Below are 19,766 nucleotides of genomic sequence, written 5' to 3' on the forward strand. Positions count from 1 at the left end.
CTAGCATCCTAGACAGAGTCCAAGGAACCAGGGCCAGGTGTCCCAGGCAGGGAGCAAGGCTGGAGAGGCCATGCCCCAGGCACAGGGCCCAGGAGCAAGCCCCCTAAAACATAGCTGGAAAGCAGACCTCCTCCTGCTTTGGGGCTGCCAGCTGTGCAGATATCTCAGCCTTCATAAGCCAGGATCTCAGGAACCTCATCAGTGTTCCCTGCTGCTGGTATAGAAGGTCTTCAGTGTTGAGTGTTTTTACAGTGCTCCGGCTATACGCATTCTTTCATTCGCCGATTATTGTTTGAACATCTTCACTGGGCCAGACAATGGGGACAGTGGCAACTACACACATGTGTCTCCAGGGTCTTGCCATCTTTCCAGGGCTTGTCCCACCACACGGGTTCACGTCCACTGTGCTCCCAGATCCCACAGACCATTTGGGGTACTTGCTTCTGTTTCTCTGTAGTTCAATGAGGGAGAGGGACAAAGAGCTGCTTTCCTGGGGATCCGTCCACCTCTGCTTCCTTTCTCTGACAGCTCAGGGCATCAGACTGGGGAGCTTTGTTGTTGCTCAACTGTGTCCCCCCAAACCATTCTCTGCACCCTAACTCCCCTATGGTGCCCATAAGGAATCAAGCTTGTGACACTCCAAAGCCAGAGGAGTCTCTGCCTTCTACCCTTTCTTGCATGGTGTTCTTTCCTTGAAGAATAGAGGACAGAAGTCCTGGCTGTTTGAAGGAGGGAAAGGCTAAGGGGAAGATAATTTTTTAACTGGTTATTCAAAATATCCCACATTGTCATCTTTCCATTCAAAAAAATCTTTGCATCCTTACAAAGAGGGTGTGTTTTTCCTTCAAGTATCTGCCTCCCAGAACCACCTGCAAGAGGGGGAAGTGAGCCGAAACTGGTTTGGCTCAGTGGATAGAGCGTCGGCCTGCGGACTGAAAGGTCCCAGGTTCGATTCCGGTCAGGGGCATGTACCTGGGTTGCGGGCACATCCCCAGTGGGAGATGTGCAGGAGGCAGCTGATCGATGTTTCTCTCTCATCGATGTTTCTAACTCTCTATCTCTCTCCCTTCCTCTCTGTAAAAAATCAATAAAATATATTAAAAAAAAAAAGAGGGGGAAGTGGGACCTCTGTCTGGGATCAAGGCTTCTGAGTGCAGCAAGACCTGGCTGTGGGGTGGCATTCTCCCTCCAGCTCCCCAAGGCTGAGCACTGGGTCGGCCTGCATATTCATTGAGCTCCCTCCCTCCTCGGATGGGCCATGACTTCCTCCAAGATGGTTTTCTTCTTCCCACCTCGATCCATCCCCCTACCCATCCATCTGCCTCACCCATCTATCCTCCCACCCCCACGCCACACACACACAAAGCAGGGCTTGGCCACAACACCTGAAAGTTCCTTAACATGAAAAGACGCATTAGTTTTCTATGGCTGCGTAACAAATTACCATGAACTTAGCAGCTTAGAACAATAGCCATTTATTATCTCAGTTTCCGTAGGTCAGGAGTCTGAGCATGACTGAGTTCTGTCCTCTGCGCAGGGTCTCACAAGGCTGCAATCAAGGTGTCAGCCAGGCTGGGATCTTCTCCCAAGCTCACATGGTTTTAGGAAGAAGTCATTTCCTTGCAGCTTAGAACTCACAGCAGCTTGCTTAGCCAAGGCCAGCAGGAGAGCGTCTCTCTCCTCGTGACCCTCTTTTAAGAGCTCACCTGATTATATCAGGCCCATCCCAAATAATTTCCCTTTTGATTAACTCAAAGTGAACTGATTAGGGGCCTCAGTTACATCTGCAAAATCCCTTCAACTTTTCCTTGTACTACTGGTTAGAAACGAGCCACAGGTAACCCCCATGTGCAAGGAGGGAGAACTAAACAAGGTGTGCAGATGGGAAGGCAGGAATCCTGGGGCCATCTTGGAATTCTGCTTACCTCAAACAGGTCCTTGATGGAGCTCAGATAACCAGGGGGTGAGCATCAGTCTTTGTTTAAAGGCAACAGAAAGCATGGGATAGTTCCTCAGAGTGGAGCTCCAGAAAGCCCCCAGAATTATGGTTTAACTTCTGAGCCCCAGGGGTCAATGCAGGAGGGACAATGAGTGACCATAGAGGCTGGACTCCCCACATCACAGTGTGTCACTACATCAGTATTAGATGAAGATGAAGATGAAAATGGTGATGATTTTGAAGAAGAGAAAGAGAGAAGGAGAAGAAGAAGGAGAAAGAAGAGAAGGAGAAAGAAAACTACTAATCTGAAATTACTTACATTTATTTCCTAGGGCTTTCATAACAAATGACTACAAACTGGGTGGCTTAAAACAACAGAAACTTGTCTAGCAGTTTGGAGGACAGAACCCTGAAGTCAGTGTCATTAGAACTACACTCCCTATAACACCTGTAGGGAATCCCTCTTTGTCTCTTCTTAGCTTCCTGTGGTTCACAGGCAATCTTTGGTGTTCCTTGGCTTGTACATGCATCACTACAATCCTCCGTGCAACCTGTGGAGTTCTCCCTGTGTCACATGGCCGTCTTCTCATAAGGACACTAGTCACTTGGATAAGAGGCCCATCCTACTCCTCATCTCTGCAATGGCCCTATTTCCACATAAGGTCACATTCTGAGGTCCAGGGGTTTAGGACTTCAAAATATCTTTTTTGAGGAACACAATTCAACCCGTAATAGTCATATAACACATAATTCATTGATAACTTCAGATATGGCTACATCCTCAAATTATATCATCAAAATGATCCTCTCTCTCTCTCTCTCTCTCTCTCTCTCTCTCTCTCTCCTCTCTCTCTCTCTTTTTTTTTCCTAAGAGTGACCACAAAGCTCCCAAGATGACTCTCATTAGGCCAATCTGCTTCTCAAAACCAATTGCTATGGCCAAGGGGATGGAATGGTGCTGAACACCCAAGCTGGGACTGCATGCCCACCCACAGGTCAGGATGGCAGGTGGCAAGCACCACACAACGTATATGGACTGTGAGTGGTGGGCTGGTGGGTCCCCAGGGGAAAATCAGGGACTATTATCAGAGAGAGGAACAAGGGAAGAAAAACTGGCAGAAATGACAGAAGCCCACCACACCAGCCCAGGCCTGACAGTGCAGGGATGTGGATTTGCAGTCCTGCGACACAGTACTCAGTCCCAAGAAATCACACCTGTATCTATGGGGCTACTCACAGGGCATGGATTCAGTGATCACATATGCAAAGAGCCACCTCCCAGCACTGTCCCTCCATCTCCTTGAACTCTGTCGTAATTCCCCTCAGATCTCACCAAAATAAAGAGTCATTCTCTGAGGGTTAGCAGCTCATTGTGCTAGTTGAAATCACCCAATTCCCTCTCTCTCTCTCTCTCTCTCGAAGCCTGTACTTACTGCTCCATCACTAGTAATGACAACGAACATTTTTGCAATCTCAGTTTTTATTGCAAAATGATTAAGGACCAGTAAGAGTAAGTTATGCTACTGAAACTAAGGAAATTCTGCCAAGCAAACGGTGGGTGGATAGGAAATCTTATGGAGGCAGCATAAATATATTTTCTCCCCCAAGGAACTGACTGAAATTAAGAAGCTATCACCACTATGTTTCAGACAAAATATATCAAAAGCATAAGCCATGATATTATCATTTGACAATTTTAGATCTAGTCAAATGGATATGGCCCCGGGGTGAAAAGGAGCTACTCCATAACTAGACTATGGTCAAGAATAATAAAAGTGAGGTCCTCTTTGTTCAACATTTTCTCCTTCCTTGAAAGGACACTTGATGGTAGCCTCAGGGCCCCTGCAGGCCAGATATTAAGTCTCTCCCAGTTCCAGAACCCTGCCCCAGGGCAACCCTCAAACCAGAGCCACCACTTACAGCCACATAGATTGTGTACAGCCCAATTCTAGGGGGTTGCTTTCATGAATAACATGTGGGTGGTACAAGGCACAGCTTACACAAATCATCAGTCGCTTACATTCCATCTCCAAATCAATTTATGGGAGGTAAAAATTTCCCACAGATGTAATCAGTCATGAGTCCACCTGGCCTACATGAGACAGGAGCAAAGGAAGTGTGGTCAAATGTACTTGGATGATCTTTAAGACTAAATCAGAGTTCCTCAACTTCGGCACTATCGAAATTTGGGGCCAGATCATTCTTTGTCTTGAGGGGCTGTTTTGTACATTGTAGAGTATTTACTAGCATCCCTGGCCTCTGCCCACTAGATGCCAGCACCATCCCTCCCTCAGTTGTGACAATCAAAATTGGCTCCAGATATTGTTAAATGTTTGGGGGGGGTGGGGGGAGTCACCACCTAGTTGAGAACCCCTGGACTAGATATATAATATGCAAATCACATGTAAATCTGAGAGTCAAAGGTCACACATATGACATTCTAGCCAATAGGGGAAAAGTCTGCAAGAGGTAATGGAGGTAGGAAAAGAGAAAGGAAATTAAATTCCTGCTTCCAATAACAATACAAGCCCAGCAGATGTTGTTGGAAGCCTTGTTAGAAGATATTGTAAACTTTAATCAGATCCCGTACTGCTCCCCCAGCAGGAGCTCCCCGCTAAAAAGTCCTAGAAGTCACAAAGCCCAAGACACAGGCAAAAAGAGCAAAGAACCCACAGATTGAGACAAAAAGATGCCCCTCCAACACCAGTCATTTCCACAAAGGGAGAAAAAAATGAAATCTTGAAAATAAAGACAGCTGGGAAACCAAGGTATCTTGTAACTTTTCATTATGGAAATTTCTGCAGAAAAAGCAGAGAAAATTGCACAATGAACTGCCATGTACCCAGCACCAAGCTTCAAGAAATTGTTCACATTTTGCCAACCTAGTTCCATTGTCCCTACCCAATGTCATTTTCTTCTTTTCTTCCTTCCCATCTTCCTTCTCTCCTTCCTTCCTTTCTGGAATCTTTTAAAGCAGATGCCAGACATCATGTCATTGCATCCACAACACATCAGTATGCATTTCTAATCTAAGAGTTTGGCTTGGTTTCTACATAACCTCCATGCCGTATTTAACAGATTTAACTTGAAGTATCTAATTCTTGCAAGTGAAGAAAAGATCTAATTGCCAGCTCAGAATCTTTCCTACTAGTGCTATTCAAATTTGAACTTGTATATGAACCACCTGGGGATCTGGTTAAAATGCAGATTTTGGTTCAGTGTGTAGGGGCTGGTCCCTAAGAGTCCATATTTCTACCAAGCTCCCAGGGCAACCCCCAAAACAGAGCCACCACTTGCAGCCATATAGATTGTGTGCAGCCCAATTCTCGGGGGTTGCTTTCATGAATAACATGGGGTGACACTAAAGGTCCATGGACCACACATGAGGAAGGATCAGCCCAAAACACCACAGCAACCAAGCAAAAAATCATGACTGCTCTGGATTCCAAGGCCTTGAGTGAGAGGAGAGGCTGAAACCACTTGAGACTGACAGCACAAGTATATTAGTTTCCTGTGGCTGCTGTAACAAAGTATCATAAGCTTGCGACTTAAAGCAACAAAATGTCTAGAGGTCAGAAATCCAAAATCAAGGTGCCAACAGGGCTGTGCTCCCTCCTGAGGTTCTATGAGCAAATCCTCCCTTGCTTTTTCTGGTGACTGCCAGCATTCCTTGGCTTGTAGCAGCATCACTCCAGTCTCTGCCTCCCTGGTCACATTGCCTCCACCTGTCTGTATCCCCTCCCCTCCCCTCCCCTCCCCTCCCCTCCCTCCCCCTCCCCCTCCCCTTCCTCCTCTCCTCCTTCTCCTTCTCCTTCTCCTTCTCCTTCTCCTTCTCCTTCTTCTTCTTCTTCTTTCTCTCCTCTCTCTCTCTCTCTCTCCTGCTCTTATAAGGTAACTTGTCTTTGGATTTAGAGCCCATAAAGATAATCCAGGATGATCTCCTTATCTCAAGATCCTTAACGTAATCACTTTTGCAAAGACACTGTTTCCAAATAAGTTCACATCCGCCTGTTCTGAGAATAAGAATATGGTCATATCTTTGGAAAGAGCTTATTACAGGGGTAAGAGGAAAAAGTGAAGTGAGGAAAAATGCAGAAGCAAGGACAGGTCCTGTCTCTGTGACAGTGGCTAGTAAGTCAGGCCCAAGGTACAACTGTGTGTCAATAGGGTTCCCACCGGAACTCAAGGGCAGCTCATCTGCTTCCAGCTCCTTGAAGAGAGAGCATTTCTATTTCTGACAGCAAATTAAAGGAAGAGGAGGGGGTGAGAAAGCCCATTCTCTGCTGGCCTAGTTCCTAAGGAATCGTGCCTCTGCCTTAGAGCCATTCTCAGTCTTATTCAAGGATAAAGTGGTTTATTGATGGCCATAATTAAAAAGCAATGTCAAAAAGAAGCAACGTCAGCATTTCTCATTTGCATTTACACATGAGCAAGAGAAGCTTAGTAAAATGGGTGCACTAGGGTTTTATTTTCTCCATCCAGAGAAGGGCTGCCATTATCTGGTGCTAGTATTGAGGTCAAGCCTCATTTCTAGAGCAGGAGTTGATAAGGTGTTAAATTCCGATTGTGCACTGGGACACCTGTCCTCATTTCAATACTTTAGTTATGTTATCAATAGTTGGTGCCCCCAGTATTAGACTTGTACTAGACTTGGGGTGAATGTGGTTTAGAGCTCCCATATGGGCTGTTTTTCCATCAGTGTTTTGAATGAGCTTATCTGCTCAAAACTGGAGCACTGGGTTGATTTAAGGTGATTGGTTGACTTGATATGGCAGTTGTTCTTCCTTTCTGATTTCATACTAGCTGGTTAATAAGATATTTTCTTCTTTGGTTTTGGGAATGTGAACTTAATGAAACACTGGACTTCTCAAATCAGAAGGAAAATTAAGATACATTTATAGCTTATATGGTAGATTTAGTAAATGTCACATAGTAGGTCTTCAAATTATTAAGTAAATGCATGAAAGTATGTCAATGCCCAAATGGACTATGTACAAATATAGTGTGTCTCAAAAAAATGTGTTCACATTTTGAATAATTATAAAGGCAGTGTTTATTCAAGTACATTTCATTTTCAAAATTTAAAGTGTATATACATTTTTTGGAAGACCCTGTATATATACTATTACACCTGAAAATTAGGAGTTAGAAGCTGAGGAAATGTTGGGAGAGGGAGGATCTTATTGAGTCATTAAATTATAGCATGGTTTATTTTAATCCCACTAAAGTATTTTTTGCCAAATGGACTTTGGGCTAAATCAAGTTCTGCTTTCTATTTGTTCAGATTATACCTGGCCATCTGCAAATGGGGCAGGGGAGTGGGAGGGAGTTTATTCTATTAAATTCAACAAACATCTGTTGAATGCCTTATGCTTTGTGCCAGTAAGATACCAAAATTAATGAGGCACCGCCCTATTCTCAGCCTTGTCAGAGAAAAATGGTTATAAGAAAAAAAAAAAATCCATTCACACTAACTCAAGGGAAAGGACGGCACTGCAAGGCTCTAATAAGCAAACTCATGGATCTGAGAACCAAATTAAAGGCAATTAGACAAGGAAAACTTCCTCTTTCTGGCTCTCAGCCCCATGGACTTTATCTCTGCTTCCCTCACTCGTAGCCATCTTTCTCTTTTTGCTCATGGTCAACCACTGGCTGATTAGCTACTGTGTCTCTTGGTTCAAGTCTTGAGAAAGAGGGAATTGGGTTTCAGGTCAACCAATTGAATATAGGGAGGAGACATCACATGGTACAAGTATGGTGCCTAGACCCGCCTTTCAGCAGTATATGTGAGTAGGGGGATTGTGGGCACTGCAGGCACTCCAGAACATATTTTTTCTGTTTTTAACTCTCTCCCCTGTCCCCTAGTTGTAAATAGCATGAGACAATCTAGGATAGTACTTGGCTCAAAAATATTTGAAAAAGAGAAGGAGAAAGGAAAAGTTGGACCAAACTCTGGACTTCATGGTTTCCTAAATTCACTCTGCAAGTTTGAGAAATAAATGTCAGTTCCTGAGAACCAACAGCAAAACATGTTCTATCTGGGTTTGTTCCCAGACCTGAAATGCTCGGCTGGGTAAATTTACCCACACCTTGGCGTAACTGATATGGTGTGGGAGTCTGCATTGTACCCTGATTAAAGCAAAATTAGCAAGCAGCAGGAATCTCATTCACGAGGATAGCTCATCCTACTTCCTAAACTGCATAATTACCCGCATCACCAGACATTGGAATGACACAGATGACAAACTCTCCATATGATACAGACAAAAAGGCCCTTGGAAATCGTTATTCTGGCTTGTTTTACAAAAAGGGAAACTGAGGCCCAGAGTGAGCACGAGGACTACAGGAGCCAAGACGAACCCTCTCCTCCAGTCCAGGCCCCCTTGTGCAGCATCGTACCGCAGTGAGGGCAGCACCTCCTAAACCAGGTGAAACCTGCTCCTTTGCAGCTTCCAGAACTCCAGGCACAACCCACAGGGCACCCTTACATGGTTTTTCCAGCCAGGTCCCTGGTTGTCTCCAGAGTAGAAAATGAAATTAAAGTACAATGTGAATGCTGCTCCCTACAGCTGTTTGTTTCTCAGCTTTTCTTCTCCTGTCATGTTTCGCCCACATTCCAGAACTGGCCCTTGGCCGGGATAAAGAGGCTCAAGCATCAGGAAGGAAGAATCAAAGGGAGAGTGGCAACCTCTGCTGGGTCATTAGTGGTCCCCAGCCACTGGATGGATTTAGAACATGCCTTTAAGTGTCAGGGTGGAAATAACCCAAATATCACAGAGATGGTCTCTTTGTGAAATTACTGAGACTAGCCAAGCCACAGAATGAAAGGGTCATGCTCCCTGAGCTCATTTTAGCTTAGTTGTTTGAAACTTGGGTAACATTGCTTTGAGGGAGGAATGGATTATATGATTGGTTCCCAGGCTAGTCTACTTAACTGAAATTATAATTGACCTCTGGATCCCAGGGCATGCAAGCAGCATCCTTAAGGTACATCAGGGGAAGTTTCTCTATCCATGGCATCCTTTGCTTTCTCCCATTCCTTCTCCCAAGTCCTCCCAGTGACTCTGGAACTCCAAGCTTTCCCAGGTACTGGAGTGAGCCAGGTTTTGATGGCTGCCTGCCCTCACCCTGGTTCCACAGTAATGGGACATCTGCTAGAATTAATGCATGTATGTTAATGACTAACACACGTGTGTGAGTGACTAAAAGCCCCTGAACCAGTGGTTCTGACGTTGTCAGTGGGCACTAAAACCACCTGGAGAGCTTGTTAAATGCAGACTCTCAGACCCCATGCCAGAAATGAGGATTCAGCAAGGGCTAGAATTTGGACCAGGGAATCTATGGGGATATATATATATATAATTTTTTTATTGATTTCAGAGAGGAGAGAGAGAGAGAGAGAGAGAGAGAAACATCAATGGTGAGAGAGAATCACTGATGAACTGCCTCCTGCAGGCCCCACACTGGGGATCAAGCCTACAACCCAAGCATGTTCTCTGACCAGGAATCAAACCTCCAGGTTCATAGGTCCACGCTCAACCACTGAACCAAGCTGGCCAGGCAGGAATCTGTGTTTTAACAAGCAACTCAATTGAGTCAAATGCTGATGGTAGAAAACCATGGAGAAATTCTACAAAAGATGAAATGGCAGGTGTTTGTAATCCCAGGGTGATTTGCTTTTTACTGGACAGGAAGATAGAACAGAATCCACGATGATTCGGGTTTTTTAAAAAAAGACAAAGTAGAGCTGCTCCCTGGATGAATTATCTCTGTGCTGCCATTTCATCTGCTGGAATGTGGCGGGGCGCAGCCAGGAGGAAACTCAGACACTATGACAAGAAGAGGGCTCACTGTAGATTTCAGAAGGCTTCCATGATTCATCTGTGAGGCTCAAAATGTTCTTACACATTATGCCCTCTACCTACCAGAAACAAAGTGCTCCCACTCGAGGTAGTCAACCCCCACTCCTGAGAGACAGTATAGCAGAGAGATTAAAAGTGCCGCTGCAGATGTTCAACACCATCAGGCATTGAGAAATGAAAGTCAAAAGCACAATGAGACACCACTTCACACCTACTGGGTTGGTCATAATTTTAAAAAGGGGAAAATAATAAGTGATGGTGAGGATGTGGGGAAATGGGGACCCTTGCACATTGTTGGTGAGAATGTAAAATGATGCAGCCACTTTGGAAAATAGTTTCCTCAAAAACTTAAACGGGGAGTTACCATGTGACCCAGCAATTTTAGTCCCCAAAGAATTAAAAGCAGAGACTCAAACAGATATCTGTACATGAATGTTCATAGCAGCATTATTCACAGTAGATCAAAAAAAATGAAAATAACCTAAATGTCCATCAGCTGATGAATGAATACACAAATTCTGGTCTTTCCAGACATGGAATATTATTCAGCCATAAAAAGGAATGAAGTACAAAAACATGCTACAGAACAGATGAGCCTGGAAAACATTGTGTTCAGTACAAGAAACCAGGCACAAAAAGCCAATATTGTATAATTTCATTTCTATGAAGTGTCCAGAATAGACAAACCTATAGAGACAGAAAGTAAATCAGTGGCCGACAGGGGGCAAGGGAATGGAGGAATGTAAATATATACAAGGTCTCCTTTTGGGGTGATGAAAATATCTTAGAACTAGAGAGAGGTGATTATTTCACAACCTATGACTGCGCAAAATGCCACTGAATTTGTACACTTTAAAACGTTAGTGGTTACTAATGGGCAAGGAGATATCTGATTGGTGGTGTTGCTCTTATATCAATCAGGGGCAAAGCAGATGTACAGTCCTTAGTTCATCCTAGCTTGATCCCTGTGTCATGACCAGAGCTGTTTCATGCCTGAGGCACATAAAGTTATAATTCCTAGGTCTTGGAGGGGAAAAGATCAGAAACACTGATCTCATAATAAGTAGATTATTAATATTAACTGAGGCTTAGGAGGAGATGTAGTTTTAAAGTTTATGGAGTTGTTGTGATTAGTCTAGTAACTTCTAGATAACAGTAAGTAGGTAGTTCTAGCACAACTCAATTAAGAGTGAACATGTCACCTAACAGTTTTTGTGGCAATTGTGCAATAGGACATGGCTATATGTCATTCTGCACATAAAACTGGATGCTATAAATAATAAGTGGGTCACTATCGGCTTTCAGAAAATTGGGTGGGGGTCTAGTATGGTAATATTGGGATTATTTCTGAGAGCAGTTACTGTGAATCATGTATTCTCAGGAGCCAGAAAGTGTTCAAATCCTGAGTCTCTGCCATTTAACTGTCAGTGTGGTCTTAGATGCCTCTACCTACCAGAAACAAAGTGCTCCCACTCGAGGTAGTCAACCCCCACAGCCCAGGGGGAAACAGCATCTGCCTGTTTCTCACCTGAAAAGTGAGTTTTAATGATAGTGCATATGAGTTGTTGGAAAAAAATAAAACATGAGAAGCACGTAAAATGGGGCCTGGCAGTTATAGCTAATAATATATATAAACATTTATCTTTTTCTGGGTTTAGAAGAAAAAAATATTTAAATAAATAAATAAAATGTTAATGGTTAATTTTAAATTATGTAAATGTTACCTGAATAAAATAACAAAAACGCATTGGTAATAACCAAACCTCCAAGGTTCAAAGCCTGGCTCTGCCGCATGACCTGAAGCAAACTCAGTGCCTCAGTTTCCTATAAAGGAAGAAATCTCTAAAGGGGACTATAATAATACCCACTTGCAGGCCTATTAGAATTACATGAATTAATGTCCCAAAGGACTTGGAAGAGATGGTGCATAGCATGGTACATGTGTGCCATGATTTCATTACACAAACCCTACCCTATTACATAGGCAAACCATGGCCAGCATGGGTAGGGGCTTGTTCAAGTTCACACAGCAAGTTCAGAAGTCATGTCGGAGTGGCACCCAGCTCTAGGTCACTGCTCTTCCTCTGCCAACAGTCTAATTGAATCCCTGACCAAGAATTTTGACACTCCAAGACCCCAACCCCTGACAGCAGCACAAATTCTTCCAGTGTGGCTGGCTGGCTGGCTGGCCTACATACCAGGCGGAAACAACTGATTAAAGCTTTATAGCAACAACTCTTTTTGCATCTTCCCAGGTGAAAGCCTTGGCCACCTGAGGGGAACTTTAGCCTGGTGGTGACTGACCCAGAAGAGAGCTTTCCCCTTCCCTGTTCCCATGACCATGAATTTCCTGCCTCAGTTTACCTTGGACATGACAGAAATCCTCACTAACTTATTAAGTCAGTAGGGTCATCCGGGGTCTTTCTTCTCCAGGAAGCAGGGAGGAGTAGGAGCTCAGATCTCCCCTTACACTGCCCCCTATGTGCACTCCCCTTTTCCCTGGTTCAGTGTGAGATCACGGGGATTTTTCAGACTTGGTTCAATTCCTGTGTCTTCAGGAACAATCTAGCTTACTCACATTCCCCAGCAACCACCTTCCTCCCTCAAGTAGAGAGAAATAAGTCTACACCCATCCACATCTAGCAATCCTTCCTGATTCCACTGGTTCCCTCAAGCAGCACAGCCCATGGGAGTCCTATGAGAAACCCTGGGAGGTTTGTTGAGAATCGGGCTGACTGGATGTTCAATATTGAATCATCATCACAAGCCGAAGATAAGAAAAATAATCCCACAGGAAGCGTCCAAATCCTAGGCTCTTAGCTTCTGGGTGCAGAAATAACCCAAGGAACCTGGCCTCCGTGTGCCCTGCCTTCCTTCCTTCTTCATCAGCTTCCACAGCCAACGCCAGCTTCCCCCTGGGCTGTGAGGTCTGTTCCTAAGAGCAGATCCAATCTGGCATGAGTGAGATGTAATGAGTCCTTCCTTTGTGGCTCCCAATGTTTGCACTTCCAGAAAAACAAGTCTGAAGCCCCTGGGTGGCCACCTGGAGCCATAGTCCACCAAAAGACATAGGCCAACCAGAAGGGTGTTGGGGAAAGTGGTCTTAAGATCACATTAATACCCGTAACAGCATCCATTCATAGAACTTATACCTTCCCTCCTTTATCTCCAAGGTCGCTGGATTGAAGATCATGGAGTCATACACAACATGATGTTTAACACTGAGACAGGATGGAAGTACTCCTTCAAGACCACACAGAACAAGACTGAGTGGTGGGACAATGGTGTCCTCCCCCTCTGGATCACAGCCCAGAGACAGGTACAGTCAGAAATCCTAGGCTGGCTTCCATGGACATTGCCTCTCATTCTAAGGCATGTGGGATGGAGATTAGAAGCTGTGTGACCTTGGGCAAGTGACTTAGCCTCTCTAAGCATGTGTTTCCCTAAATGTGTAGTTAGGGATCATGATGGTGTGCTTATTTAATAGATTTGAGGTAAGGATTAAATGAGATATGTGTGAAAGGGAGTGGGCACAGAGGAAATGCTCAGTAAGTTTTAGCTGTTATGGATGAACAAGTCAGGGCATAGACTGGCTTAATCACGATTGTACCTCCAGGGCTCTTCACAGGGTCTGGACCCAGCAGCTCTTTAATAAATATCTGTTTGTACACTTCCTCAGACTTAGGCATAAAAGCCCTTGGGAATGAAGTTGACCATTTAATGCATCTTCAGACGATGAAAAGCTCTTATGAGAACATTCACTTGAAAGGATTCCAACGGCCATTCATTATTGCTTTGAAAGGGCAGAAATCAGAGCTGTGTGTTCAACTCCCAGCCCAAAAACCTGTTGCCAGCTTTGCATTTTGTCAATGAGATTGCAGTCGTCACTGTAGAACAGGACCTCTTTCTTCTTCCACATGACACCAGCCTTTGCTCCAAATCTATCCTGGGTACCAGGGCTGCATCTCTGTGCTGCAAGCCCACACTAAGCATGTCACGTGGCAAGGTGGTGTGATGCAGCAGCTCAGAACGCAGTTTGTGGACTCAGACTCCTGTAGCAGGGTATCAGCTGCCTCCACCCTCTCCAGCTGCATGACCTTGGGCAATGACTTCCTCTCTGTGCTTGAGTTGCCCCATACGTAAAATAAAGATTGTCAGAGTCCCTGCTTCATAGGGTCATTGTGGGGGATTAACCGAGATAATGCCTGTAAGATACTTAGATCTAAGTGCTCAAAAATTGTCAGTCGTGCTTATGATTGGAGGCTAAATCATTTTAGCACTAACTCAGCTGGTCACTACAGCTCTAGGTCAGAACTATCCAATGGAACATTCCATGATAACGGGCATGTTCTACTGCACACAGTCCAATATGGAAGCCACTAGGTGTATGTGGTTTTTGAGCCCTTGAAATGTGGCTAGTGAGGTTGAGGAACTGAATTTTAATTGTATTTAAGTTTAATTAATTTCGATTTAAATCTAAATACATGTAGCTAGGGGCTGCCATATTGGACAATTCTCTAGAACAGTGGTTCTCAACCTTCTGGCCCTTTAAATACAGTTCCTCATGTTGTGACCCAACCATAAAATTATTTTCGTTGCTACTTCATAACTGTAATGTTGCTACTGTTATGAATCATAATGTAAATATCTGATATGCAGGATGGTCTTAGGCGACCCCTGTGAAAGGGTCATTCGACCACCAAAGGGGTCTCGACCCACAGGTTGAGAACCACTGCTCTAGAATAATCACAGGGGGTGGCCAATGATCCTATCCTACTTCAGGTTCATTTTTTCCCTAGCTGTTGGGCCTTAGTTCCTTCCTCTTCTCTCACATTTTTAAACTTTAAGAAATAGATTACACAAGTAAATTCTGTCCTCCCAAGAAAATCATGCTCTCAACACTATGAGCCAGGCACTGATTTAAGTGCTTTACATATATTAATGTATAACAACTCTGAGGTGGGTGCTATGATTATATCCATTTAACAATTGAGTAAATTGAGGCACAGAGCAGTGCCAAACTTCTCAAAGTCACAAAGCCAGTAAAAGGCAGGGCTGAAATTTAAACTCAACCCTGGGTTCAGCAACTCTTAACACTTAACCATGACATATTACTTCTGTGGCCAAAACATTTAGCCATGGATTTCATAATAAATCTTCTATTTGCCTAGCTGCTAGGGAGGTCTGGACAGTCTTCTTTAATTCACTATTCAAAACCCAGGGCCTCTCTAGTCTCTTGCCATGGTATTTGTTCACTGGCGTGGGGCCTCTGGTAGCATTCTCCTTTCCTGTTATTTTTCTTATTCACGGTTCGTGTCTCATTGCCATTTATTTGCAGAATTTTCTTTCCTTCTGCTCAATTCATCATCAGAGTGTTCTTCCTCTTTGCTGAATTCATAAGTGGTTATGCAAAAAGAGGATCTGGTACAGGGCCAGGCAACTGACAACACGCCACTTGTTTGGCAAGTGAATGTCCAATTGGTATATCTCGTTCTGCCACTGGCAGCTCCTGCCATGGGACAGGGCCATCAGCCAGCTCCCTGAGGGCCTGACAGAAAAGCTGCTGCCATCAGATCAAACCTGCGGCCCCAAGCCAGCACCCCAGCAACAGCACTCCAGATGACCCCAAACACCGCTCAGGGGCACATCTGTATTGCCAGGCAGGGCTGGAGGAAGGGAGCCTAACCCATATCCACCACTGGGAAAATCCATTCTTCTCCCAAGTCTCTTCCTGGTGAATTTTGTGGAGGTTGATACATGAACCTTTAATATGACTAAAATGTCCTGCTCAGTGACACTAAAGCTGCCTGAATCCATCAAGAATGGACATGCCTTGGTGGATAATGCCTAAAAGATGGGATTCCTGACCACCTCTGCATCCATTACTCAAGCCCACAAGCACACCTACATTCCAGCAGGACTTCACTAACGGTCAGGGTACAAACTGAGAGGCTCCATTCGGAACAGCCTCGGGTTTTTGATGAGCACCCCCAATAACTGAACTTTATCAATGACCAAGGTACTTCACCTCATTCACAAGTCCTAATTCTCAGAGAAAGGCAGGCAGCCATGACTGTAAGAACTAGGAAAACCATAGGGATATGCTCCCCCTCTCTCCAGAAAGGCTATAGAGCATATTAAGCAGTGTGACGGCAGAGCATGGTTAAGTGAGATCGGCATGGTGCCAAGAGTCTGTAACAAGACCACAGTAGGCGAGCACTAGGAGGGGGTTTGGGGAGATAGTGGGAGGGCAGCTATGTCGCGACCCCTTTGGCAGTCGAACAACCCTTTCACAGGGGTCGCCTAAGACCATCCTGCATATCAGATATTTACATTACGATTCATAACAGTAGCAACATTACAGTTATGAAGTAGCAACGAAAATAATTTTATGGTTGGGTCACAACATGAGGAACTGTATTTAAAGGGCCAGAAGGTTGAGAACCACTGTCCTAGACAATAGCTTCCAAACTTGGAAGAGCTGTGAGCAGGATCTGCCAAGAATAGCAAGGTAATGCATCCCAATATTGGCCCAAACTGTGTCTTTATTATGCATCATAAAGGCTCTAAGAATAACAATCTCTCCTCCAAAAGGGTGGGAGGGAGAAAACAGAATCTTGAACGTAGAGCTGCCTTCTGTTCAGTGGCTCCTCCTAAGCACAGAAAGGCAATGAAAATGCCCAGAACCAATTTCGACTTCTGAATTTTAAATACATGGAGTCCATCTCTTCCCACTCGCTCATTCCCTCAAATGAATAAGGAACTCATTTCCCTAAGCCACACATACTCCCCACCAAAGCACAGGCACCTTCATAAAATGTGTGCCTTGTAACATTAATTATGTCACCTAAGGGAAGAGACAAGACAAAATGCAAAACCAAACTGAAACTTTTCCCCTAATTATTGGTTCTGAAGAGTTTGGTGAATATGTACAAAACCCAACGGTCAGGATTTCCCTGTAGGAAATACCAACTCTTGTTTTTAAAAAGCAACTTAAAAGTAATAGCCACATCGATGCAACACTACACTAAGAGAGAATAATGAACCTAATAAAACTAGCGATTTTCCAATTGCTATTGCTACTAGAAACACTGATTATGCTAATTAAAGGGTAGAATAGTAAATACCAACTCTTTTGCATCCAATTAAGTGCTCAGATTATTTCTCAGAAGTATTTGTTGAAAATAGCACTTCTGATTATCATGAGTCCCAAATAAACAGAGTCGTGTGTGTGAGTGTGTGTGTGTGTGTGTGTGTGTGTGTACATGCACACTCACACACATTTCTCTCTGGAGCTCATTTCACAGAGCAGCAAAAACTCCTAAAATTCCTATGGGACCAAGTGAGAAAAATCAGTTTCCTAAGACTACAGCTTGGAATATCTTTAAAGAAGGTGTGTGTTGAAAATACAGCACACGAAAATAATTCAATTTCAAGATGGGAACACCTGAGATTTAACATGCAAACATCAGGAATTCAACTGAATATGCAGGGCTGCCTAAGTCCCTGGGAATTTCAATGTCAATTATTCTAAATAATAAAACAGCTGGTCAAACCACATTCTACAAAATGTTAGAAGTGTCATCCTTCCAGTCAATTCCATACTTCAGAGCAAAGGCAATTTATATGTAAGTTAAACAAAGAACCGTCGCTAAAAACTGAGAATTATGTCGATTGACAATCAGAAATGCAATAAATAAATATTAGAGGATTTGCAAGTTAAATCAACCATTGAAATTCTATTATCAGAAAGAAAATGTGTTACCTGTGGAGGTTACAAATAAGATGCTAGAACCCTAAAGAGAAAGAGTTTCTGTAATGATTCCATAAGTTAATCAGAATTCATGCATTCATTCAACATGCATTTAATCAACAGCACTTACTCTGAGCCAGGCCTGTTCTGGGTCCCAGGGAAAGTGTGGTCAATAAGAAAGACATGGTTCTTGGTCTCCTTGAGCTCACATTCTAGAGAAGAGAAACAGACAATAAATAAGTAAACAAATTAAGATGATTTCAGATTGGGGAAAGCACTTTAAAGAAAATAAAACTGGATCGCCTAATAGAAAATGAATGCTGGAGGGTAGAGAGGATAATATTTCACCTATAGCTATAGATAGCAGAGCTCCTGAAGCCTTGAAAAGTATTTAGTATTAAGAACCTTAGGTCAAGTTTCCTAGAAGCAGAGCCTGAGGCAGGAATGCAGTGCAGGTAATGCATTGAGGGAGAGGTTTCAAGAGAAGGGAGTAAGGAAAACTGAGGGGCCAGGGGAAAGAGTTAAGTGAGATGTGGTCCCAGCTGGAGACCAGCTTCAGCCTGATCCCATGGGAAGCTCTGGAACATAAACTGAACCCCAATGTTGTCCCACCCTGAGGCCAGGGAGCTTGTCTTTTGTCCTCCCATCAATCACTGGCCACAGGCAGCTGGGGGTGAAGGAGATACCTTCCCAGATGAGACAGGACGTGGCTACTTGGATGAGGGTAATTTTCTAGATAGTGAGGCAGCTGAGAGTCTCACAGAAGTGGGTGTGGGTACATTGGTCCAGTAAGGGGATTTGGGTGGGCACCAATAGCAACCCTACAACTTCCAAATTACTTTCCTACTTCTCAAATGGACATGGGAAGTTTTGGCACTACTCTTGGTTATACTTTTCTGCTCATTTGTTGACAAAATAGCCACAACCTAGAGGCCATTATCCCAAAATTCTTTCCCATTTATTCTCCATATCATCAACATAGTCACACCATCACCATCCCTTGGTTCCACTGAAGCCAATAAACTTCAGAGTGTTTCTCAGAGCATCCAAATTGTGAGTGATACAAGAAGTGTCATATAACAGCCCTCAAGATAATAGTTTAGCAGAGATGAAGGAAAGCACTTGCTCCCCAAATAATAAGGCCATTCATTCACTGAACCAAAAATCTATTGAGTATCTACTATGTGCCTGTTCCTGGTTGGGGAGCTGCTTTGACCCACTTAGTGAGATGTGTCCACCTCATTGATAATACATTGGTGAACATACAGAACGTTATTTTCTTTTCCTAACTATTTTACCAAGCTTTGTCCAAAACCACCTTTCTGCTGGGGAGCAGATCACTTAAGAATGTTTTCATGCCCTGGTCAGGTAGCTTAGCTGGTTAGAGCATCATCCTGATATGCCAAGGTAGCAGGTTTAATGCCCAGTGAGGACACATACAAGAACCAACCAATGAATGCATAAATAAGTAGAACAACAAATTGATGTATTTCTCTCTCTCAATTCAATTTTTTAAAAAGAATATTTTCATGACTTTGTAGTCACCTGCTTTGTTAAAACAGCCCCATTTCTGAAGAATCAGTTCTGCTCATGGTAGAACCTTCATCCCAAATCCAAGTCAAAACTCTCCTTCCCAGATGCCCCCCTATCCTCTCCATAGACCCTGTGGTGGTCCCAGCAGCCTGGAGTAGAAGGAGCATGGCCTGTGCTCAGCTCTTTCAGACACATACACACCCTTCCCTGGTTTACTCTCTGGAGACAAGAAAAGAAAGAAACATATAGGCTCCTCCCATGAAAGATTGTAGGGAGGCCATGACCCTTTTCCTGATGACTGTAATTTGCTGCTCTACCTAGTTGCCTATGGTCTCACATAGAAGGGTGAAGGTAACCAGGCCTCACTGACAAGAGTCTCAGTGTCAAGCAGCAACCCCAGGCCTCTCTGGGGCCTTGCAAGACTCGGCCACATTTCATAGCTGACCCATCCTATTCCTCTGTTGTAAAGAACTCAATGCCCTATCCTATAGTCATTTCTGCCACTACTGAAGTCCTCAACCTCACCTTCTCTCTGCAGTCCCCAACCCTGTGATGTACAGGCACATCCCAGATTCCCCTTTAGTACCCTGCAGGAGACAGAAACTAGAGGGAATAATTGTTGCCCCCTCTTTACCTGACCATGCTACCTTGCCAATGCTCTCTGTTCCTCTCCAGGAAA

At 44.0% G+C, this 19,766-nt stretch overlaps 1 protein-coding gene and 1 non-coding gene across 2 annotated transcripts in view; both read left to right on the forward strand.

Annotated features, from left to right (window-relative positions):
• The window catches only part of LOC102439756 (ectonucleotide pyrophosphatase/phosphodiesterase family member 7-like), a 34,645-nt gene that overhangs the window by 6,464 nt on the left and 8,415 nt on the right, over positions 1-19,766 (forward strand). The window contains exon 2 of the mRNA XM_006090477.1: positions 12,975-13,120. Coding sequence (XP_006090539.1) covers positions 12,975-13,120 — 146 coding nt within the window. The remainder of the gene's footprint in view (positions 1-12,974; positions 13,121-19,766) is intronic.
• LOC111826376 lies at positions 10,667-10,807 on the forward strand. Its single transcript, XR_002829721.1, has one exon. It is a non-coding gene; the product is annotated as a small nucleolar RNA SNORA48 (small nucleolar RNA).

This window comes from Myotis lucifugus, unplaced genomic scaffold (assembly GCF_000147115.1).
Source record: "Myotis lucifugus unplaced genomic scaffold, Myoluc2.0 scaffold_72, whole genome shotgun sequence".
Classification (NCBI taxonomy): domain Eukaryota; kingdom Metazoa; phylum Chordata; class Mammalia; order Chiroptera; family Vespertilionidae; genus Myotis; species Myotis lucifugus.